We start from the raw sequence: 8436 nt of genomic DNA, 5'->3' as shown, positions 1-8436 counted from the left end.
TATAAGCATACCAAATAAAGGGAATTTTATTAAAATATTTAAGGGTAAAATTGTCATTTTAAATGACAAGGGAGGTATGTGTAATTTTTCAAATCTCAGGGGAGTTCAGTGAAATTGTCAGAAACCTCAGGGGAGGTTTCTGAAATTATCCCTTTATATAGTAATGATAATGATAACGATAATGATTAACTATGTCGTCAATTCGACGTGGCTTACACTGAATATCTAAGAACTGTTGCTGGTCTTTCAATATATACTTTCTTATTTGGAATTCTAAGTATAAAACTATTAATGTCCAAACTTCGTTTTCGAATTAGTGGGAAAACACAGCTAGTGATCGAGATTGCAAACAAGAGGGTTCATTAGAAGATGGCTTCCAGTTCCAGTTCTAGTTTTGATGTCCTTGAATCAGCAATCAATGAGCTTGATCAGCAGTTGAGAAGTAACGTATTGCAAATTTCAGGCTGGTTTTCCCTTCTGAATAATCATCTACACGACCTGCACTTTTTCGCATATCTGAGAACCATCTTGATTTGCATTCACAAGTCAAGTGATACGGATGAAGTTGCGAAAATTTTAGGATCCCTCCCGGTGAAAGTTGAAGCTGCATTTCAGGAGATTGCGCGGGATCTCAACGTTGCGTCTCAGAAGAAGTACATCCCAGAATGTCCTTCGAAACTACATGATGTTTTGCATCAGTCAAGAGTAAAAGTGAAGCTTTTCAAGCATCAAATTGAAGAAGCTCTTGGCCATCTGTCTGGCTGCTCCCTTGTGTTGCATTCTGCCTCTCTTGATTATGCTCTTTGGTTTAATTTCATCTTTTCTATAGAAGGGATGCTGCACGAAATCAGCAGTGTTACTGATTCTATTGAAGAACAGAAAACAATCGGTCTTTTGAAACGTGACATGAAGCATCTCCAACACTTCTTGCATGGAGTACTGGATTTTGAGTATGGCTTCCCTAGCGATCCAAAGGTTAACAGTTTCTTGACTCATCTCACATCTGTAGCTGTTTGCATTGCAAATTGGTCTCTGCAATACTGGATCATAAAGCGGGACTCAATCGAAAAAAAGTCTTCAATAGTTCAGCTTCAGGATTTGCTAAGGAGGATTTATCCTACTACCCCAGAAGTTCTAGAATTGAACCTCAATTTCCTCAGAGCTCTCAACAAAATTTGCAATGGACCAGATGAATATTTTGCAGAATCCTTTCTCTTTTTTCTTTTGGCAATAAGAGATCCCTATCTTGGCAATCTCTTTGTTGAGGAAAGGAGAGATGACATTCTCATGGAGCTAAGTTCCAAATCAAACCAGCAGTACAATATTTTCATAGGATTACGGTCCTTGATAATCTATTGCATCAGCACCAATGAGCCAGAAGAACAAAATGAGGATGTGCAAATTATCTTGTATGAAATCAAAGCGCTCCTCATAGAGGCAGGGCTTTTCTTTCCATCTGAAAGTGACCATCCATCTTCAGAGTGGCAGGAAAAAATTTGCCTTCTCCAGTCAGAGATATTCCTCAAGCAGCAACTAAAAGGAAGCACAATCTTTGTTGAGGGTCAATTTGAAGACCTTAAAGAAGTTCTGACTAACCTGAATTATCAGAGCTCTGCACTCATTGTAGAAGTTTACAGAGAGATATCATCTCTTTATCAATCTGTTCGGCAAAATGGCACTACAGAAGCCAAGGCAAGGATTTCTCTTTTTACTTTGCTTTCAAGGATTCTACTTTTCAAGGTAAATTCATCTTGTATGGAGTTACTGAAAGATAGTGAATGCTCTACTTTTCTTAAAAAAGATCATATTCAAACCCTTCTTGAGGGGTTAAAATGGTTTGCAACATGTGTCACAAATGATCAACTGGACAATCCAGAGAATGTGGAGCTCATCCTCACAGGCATTGAAGCAGTTTCTACAAGAGTAAGATGTCTCCATCACACATTTCTTCATGACAGAATCACAGAAGAGATGATCAATAAAACTATCCTTTCATTTTGTGAATTGCTAGATAATTTGATGCTTATCAAGCCAGAGCTTAGGAAGGTCCATCCCCAAATTCAAAGGTCTAATTTCCCTAAGATTTGTGGAATGGGGTTTATCGATGATCTCATAGGAAGCACACAGGAGCTGCTCAAACATGACCCTGATTCAATTGCCCTTGTGAAGCATCAGATTGAAGAGATTCACTCTGGCCTAACATTTTTGAGATCTTTCTTCATGGATATTACAGAGCCATCTGAGGGGCATGATGCACTGAAAGATCTTGGTACAAGCATAACAGATGTGGCATATGAGGTGGAATATGTCATAGATTTCATTGAGGTAGGAACTGGTATTAATTGGAAACATGTGCTATGGCTTTATGATCTGCTTGAAGAGATTAGGCTTATTAAGATGATGGTCACCAATTCTTACGAGAAATTAACTTGCTATGCCATGACACAAAGTGCCAATCAGATTTCAAGGCAAATTGTATCACAGTTTGGTATGACAGAAATAAATGAAGAGGTGGTAGTCCTGAATGATCAAGCAGAAAATGTAATAGTTCGACTGATGAGAGGAACCTTACAGCGAGATGTTGTCTCTATTGTTGGCATGCCAGGAATTGGCAAGACAACATTGGCCAAGAAAGTTTACAATGATCCTAATGTTGCATATCACTTCCATATCCGTGCCTGGTGTTCTGTTTCGCAAGGATACCAAAAAAGGAACGTACTACTTGACATTCTAGGCAACATCAGCATCAGTGGGCTTATGGATAACATGCATCATATGAGGATTGAGGATTTAGAAGTAAAGTTGTATCAGCACTTGAAGCAAAAAAGATACCTGATAGTCATGGATGATGTGTGGGGCACTGAGTCATGGAGTGATTTGCAAAGTTCACTACCAAATGATGGAAATGGCAGTAGGATCTTGATAACAAGTCGTCTACATGATGTGGCCTTAAAAGTTAAACCTGATAGTGATCCTCTTTGTCTTCGTCTACTTTCTGAAGATGAAAGTTGGAAGTTGTTACGGATGAAGATACTTCATGGAGGCTGCAGCGAGGAACTGCAAGAAGTTGGCAAGAAAATTGCTAAGAGGTGTGAAGGTCTACCCCTTGCAATTGTGGCCGTAGCTGGTCTTCTGGCAAGGACAGAAAAGAACCAAGATCGGTGGGAAAGAATTGCAGAAAGCTTAAGCTCAAAGATCAATGATGATCCACAAAGTCGGTGCAAGGACATCTTACAGCTAAGCTACAATCACTTACCAGATAGATTGAAAGCGTGTTTTCTGTACATGGGAGCTTTTGTGATAGACAGAGATATTCCAGTAAGGAAGTTGACAAGGCTATGGATTGCCGAAGGTTTCATACAGGGTACTAAGAGCTTGGAAGATATTGCAGAAGCGTACTTGATGGATCTCATTGGCCGAAACCTGGTAATGCTTTCCAAAAGAAGATCCATGGGAGGGGTCAAAACATGTCGTGTTCATGATATTCTACACGACTTCTGCGTGGCAAAAGCAACTGAAGAGAATTTTCTACAATTAATTACCAGGTATGATGAGCCATATGCTATGTCTGATGATTCAGATTATGGTGCTGATTCTTATGATTATTATCATCCAAATCCTGTAACATATGAGAGACATCGATTGTTCTTCTGCTTGAACAGAAAGCATTTTGTGAAGTCGAGACCTTCCAGCTCGTGTGCCCGTTCTCTAATACTCTTTCCTACCTGTGATACATACCCAAGACATCCCTATGATATCTCATTCATTGCTCACCATTTCAAACTTCTTAGGGTGTTGGATTTGGAAAACATTAATATGGGTGTTTGCTTTCCCACCGGAATAGAGTTACTAATTCAATTGACATATCTTGCTGTTAGTGGTGATATTGACTCTGTTCCACAATCCATTGCAGACCTCTGGAAACTAGAAACCCTTATTGTGAAGGGATTGAAAGATGAGAAGATCATACTGCCTGATACTATCTGGTGCATGGTAAAGTTAAGGCATATTGTTGTAAACAATCATGTTATTTTCATCTCCCAACATGACAAGCTTGGAGTTTCCTCTCAGTTAGATAACTTGGTCACATTTTCCACTCTATCCTTTTCTTCTGGGAAAGATACAGGGATGATCCTACAAAGGCTACCAAATCTCCGCAAATTGGGATGCATTTTTATGGAATCCCGGGATTCTTTAAGCGTGAAGTTTCCAGAATTGGACACTCTAACGCGGCTGGAGTCATTGAAAATGGTGTACATTGGTAGACCTCTAACTTCGATTGAGTTTAATCTCCCTTTAAATCTTAAAAAACTGACTCTCTCAAATTTTCGCCTACCATGGGATCACATTTCTGCCATTGGGAAGAGGTTACAGAATCTTGAGGTTCTCAAATTGCTTTCTAGAGCCTTTGAGGGGCAGAGTTGGGATATGAGGGAAGGGGAGTTCATCAAACTCAAATACTTAATGTTAGACACTCTGAGTATTGCCCAGTGGAATGCCACCAGTGATCACCTTCCCAACCTTGAGCAACTGGTGCTCAGAAACTGTAAGAAGCTTGAGGAAGTCCCTTTTTCTCTGGGAGAGATTACGACGCTGCAAATGATTGAAGTGCAATCATGTAAGAAATCTACTGAGGAATCTGCAATAAGAATTGGAAAAGAAGGATGGATTGAGGGGCTCAAGATTATTGTCAATCAAAGCATTCATGTTTGAGATCATCATAATGGTTGATCATCCTTTGTTTTAACCAACTGCTGGCAATGTGAGTATACTATCAGTTTCTTCTACAACAGACTCATTTTTATTGAATACACAAGTCTTTCCTTTTGTTTGTATGCAGCGCTTTTCAACAGGCTACTCTGTATAGAAGAAAACTTCTTTTGTTTCATTTCTCTTTGAAGAAGGTACAATGTAATTTTGTGATGAATAAATGTAGATTATCAATGCGAATCCTCGCACTTCCATTACATTTTTAGGGTGACACCAGATATAGTAAAGGTAAACTAAATCAAAAGAACAGATACAGCTCAATTGTTTGAGACACTCCTTCCAATATTTTATGGTTATTCTTGTTGTTTCTGTGCATATAAAAGAAACTCCTATAAACTCTTGAGTGAACCATTACCTGCAAAAATGGTTTCACATATATTTCCACATTAATGAAAGAAGACATCTAAACAGATGGTCAAAGAATGGAAAATACTAGCAATACTTTGCAGAAGTTGACAAGGAGAATAACCCAAAAACTGTGAGGCTTCAATTGAAGACAATTCCACTTCAAAGATGCAGTACACTCTGATTTCTCTAGTCCTTAGTCCTCCAACAGGGCTGGAATTGCAATGAAATGGAAAATGTGCCATACATAAAATGCAGCTAATCTGCGTGGGATACAACAACATATGTTCGTAATCGAATCAAAACCCTATTTCGTGAGGGAACAATGAACAAAACATAAGTGCGAGCGAGGCTAATAAACAACAGAACTATGAAGAGTTTCGCCACATTTACAACATTAATCTGCATCCAACTTCAAGCAAATCATAATTTATAAAACAAAAACATGTGTCTATTAATGACAATATATGTATTTAAATTTTCCTCATTATTTAGAAGAGGATTGACAGTGATATTTCCACTTACCTCCTTGATGATTACTTGAATCTGTAATCTGTCACCTGTGATCCGTCGATTATTTATAGATGAAGCGTCTTATCAACTAAATTACATTTCATTGTCTATATAGTTAAATTCAAAAATATTTGGTCAAGAAAAGAACATCCAAAATTTTATCTTACCCACATTGATTTGATATATATATTTATTGCAGGAGGAGACTCCAAGCTTTAGGTAAATCATTTTAACGTTGCAAATCATTTCGTAGAATTTTTTTTTAAAATTCTTAGAACTAATTAACCGCTTTATTTTTTTTAAAAAAATTGAATTTCTTCCAGCATTCCGCGAATTCCTTCCTCTTTTTTCCGAGGCATGAGCTGATGAACGCAGCCTCCTTCCTCAACCATGTCCTGCGAAACGCCACTTCAACCACCGGCCACCGCAAACCACCGCAATCGACCAACGCCAAGAACTTAACTGCCGCTATCCTCAACCATCTCCGGTTGGGGCGCATTTCAAAAGCCGTTTCCATCCTCTTCTCTTCCCCTGTGCCCCTTGACTTTTCTCTATACGCTCGTCTCTTCCAACTTTGTGCATCTAGCAGAGCCATTGTCGAAGCCCGGAAAGTAGAATCGCATTTGGTCACTTTCACTCCGAACCCGCCAACTTTTTTGCTCAATAGAGCGATTGAGACTTATGGAAAATGCGGGTGTCTGGCTGATGCGAGAGAACTCTTTGATGAAATGCCTAGGAGGGATGGAGGGTCCTGGAATGCAATGATAACTGCGTATTCCCATAATGGGTGTCCTGGAAAAGCATTGGATTTGTTTAGTCATATGCACAAGTCTGGGATTTATGCAAGTGAAGTGACATTTTCGAGCGTTTTCGGTTCATGTGCTTCTGTTTTGGCTCTTTGGCTGGCAAAGCAAGTTCATGGGCTTATTGTGAAATATGGGTTTTGTGGGAATGTGATTTTGGAGAGTTCACTAGTTCATGTGTACGGGAAGTGGGGGATGATGAGTGAGTCGAGGAGAATGTTTGACGAGATTGAGAATCCAAATAGTGTTTCGTGGAATGTAATTGTAAGGAGGTATCTTGAGATGAAAGAGGGAGAGCAGGCAGTGTTGATGTTTTCCAAGATGGTTAGGGCGAAGGTAAGGCCATTGAATCACACTGTTTCTAATGCTCTTGTTGCTTGTTCTAGTATACATGGACTTAAAGAGGGGGTTCAAATTCATGGATATGCAATAAAGATTAATCTTGAGGTGGATGAGATTGTTTCAAGCTCCCTCATTGATATGTACACAAAATGTGGAGATATGGAAAGTGCTTCACTGATGTTTAAGCTGCCCTCTTCAAAAAACTTGATTGCTTGGACAGCTATGGTGTCAGGGTATGGAATGAGTGGGAAAATCAGGGAAGCTAGAGAGCTTTTCGATGAGATGCCAGAAAGGACTACGGTATCATGGAATGCAATGCTATCGGGGTACACTCACTTCTCTAAGTGGAATGAAGCATTGGATTTTCTGAGTTTGATGCTCAAAGAGACTAGAGCAGTTGATCATGTCACTCTTGGATTAGTCCTGAAGGTATCTTCTGCCATTATGGATATTGAATTGGGGAAACAGGTTCATGGGTACGTCTACAGGCATGGTTTTTACTGCAATCTATTGGTTAGCAACGCACTTCTTGACATGTATGGGAAATGTGGAAATTTGAGGTGTGCTAGAGTTTGGTTTTATGCAATAAGTCATTTACGAGATGAGGTTTCTTGGAATAATCTTTTAACTGGCTATGCACGTCATGAATTGAGTGAAGAAACCATGACAATGTTTTGGAAGATGCTAGGAGAGACCATGCCAAGTAACTTTACATTTGCAACCGTCTTGGCTGCTTGTGCAAATATTTTTGCACTTGAACCGGGTAAACAAATCCATGGGTTTATGATTAGGAATGATTACGAGATGGATATTGTGATTACTGGAGCTTTAGTTGACATGTACTCCAAATGTCGATGCATTGATTATGCTCTAGCGATTTTCAAAGTGGCAGATTTGAGTGATGTAATTCTCTGGAATTCTATGATACTGGGTTGTTTTCATAACAGAAGATATGAAAAGGTACTTGAATTGTTCATGTTGATGGAGAATGAAGGCATAAAGCCAGACCATGTCACTATCCAAGGCATCCTGCTTGCATGCATCGCTGAAGGCTGCGTGGAGTTGGGCAGACAGTATTTTGATTCAATGACTGATAAGTATTGTATAATACCAAGGTTGGAGCATTATCAGTCTATGATTGAGCTGTATGGTCGCAGTGGATGGATGGATGAACTTGAGGATTTTATCAAGAAGATGCCATTTGAACCCACTGAAGCAATGCTGATCAGAATCTTTGATCTCTGCCAAGAACAAAAGCACTTTAAGTTGGGAGAATGGGCAGCTGATCAGCTTAACAGATTGAATCCCACAATTCCATTCCAAATTGGTACAGCCGACAGCACCTGACTTTTAAGTCACTGAAGTTTTGTACATTTCATGTAAATGCGGAATTATTCTTTTCTTACCAGGAAATGTAAGATATAGGAAGAGAGCTTATTGACATACATTATTATTTTTTCTTCATCTTTTTGGTACCCATAATGTTATTACTTCTTGGAAATTTTGTGCAATATACAAAATCTGCATGTTGGATTTATTACTCCTGCTGTTGTTTTTCTCTCAGCTTCAACTTGTTGGAATATACACATATATAGACCCTAGAAGCTAAAAAAGGCTATCCTGAGCAATTGGAATAATCGGGTTCATTGATATTCCTGATATA

At 39.1% G+C, this 8436-nt stretch overlaps 2 protein-coding genes across 2 annotated transcripts; both read left to right on the top strand.

Moving 5' to 3' along the window:
• The first annotated feature begins 369 nt into the window (after window positions 1–369).
• Window positions 370–4713, top strand: LOC113750813 (putative late blight resistance protein homolog R1B-23). The gene has a single exon (XM_027294755.1). The coding sequence runs from the start codon at window positions 370–372 to the stop codon at window positions 4711–4713; it is 4344 nt and encodes a 1447-aa protein (XP_027150556.1).
• A 1280-nt stretch (window positions 4714–5993) lies between these two features.
• On the top strand, window positions 5994–8313 carry LOC113749977 (pentatricopeptide repeat-containing protein At3g26540). The gene has a single exon (XM_027293872.1). It carries the CDS (start codon window positions 5994–5996, stop codon window positions 8118–8120), a length of 2127 nt encoding a protein of 708 aa, XP_027149673.1. The 3' UTR covers window positions 8121–8313.
• Window positions 8314–8436: the final 123 nt, after the last annotated feature.

The sequence above is a fragment of the Coffea eugenioides genome, chromosome 10, assembly GCF_003713205.1.
Source record: "Coffea eugenioides isolate CCC68of chromosome 10, Ceug_1.0, whole genome shotgun sequence".
In the NCBI taxonomy this organism is placed as follows: Eukaryota; Viridiplantae; Streptophyta; class Magnoliopsida; order Gentianales; family Rubiaceae; genus Coffea; species Coffea eugenioides.
Note: the sequence above shows the minus strand (reverse complement) of the source record. Positions and strands in the feature narration are given on the sequence as shown.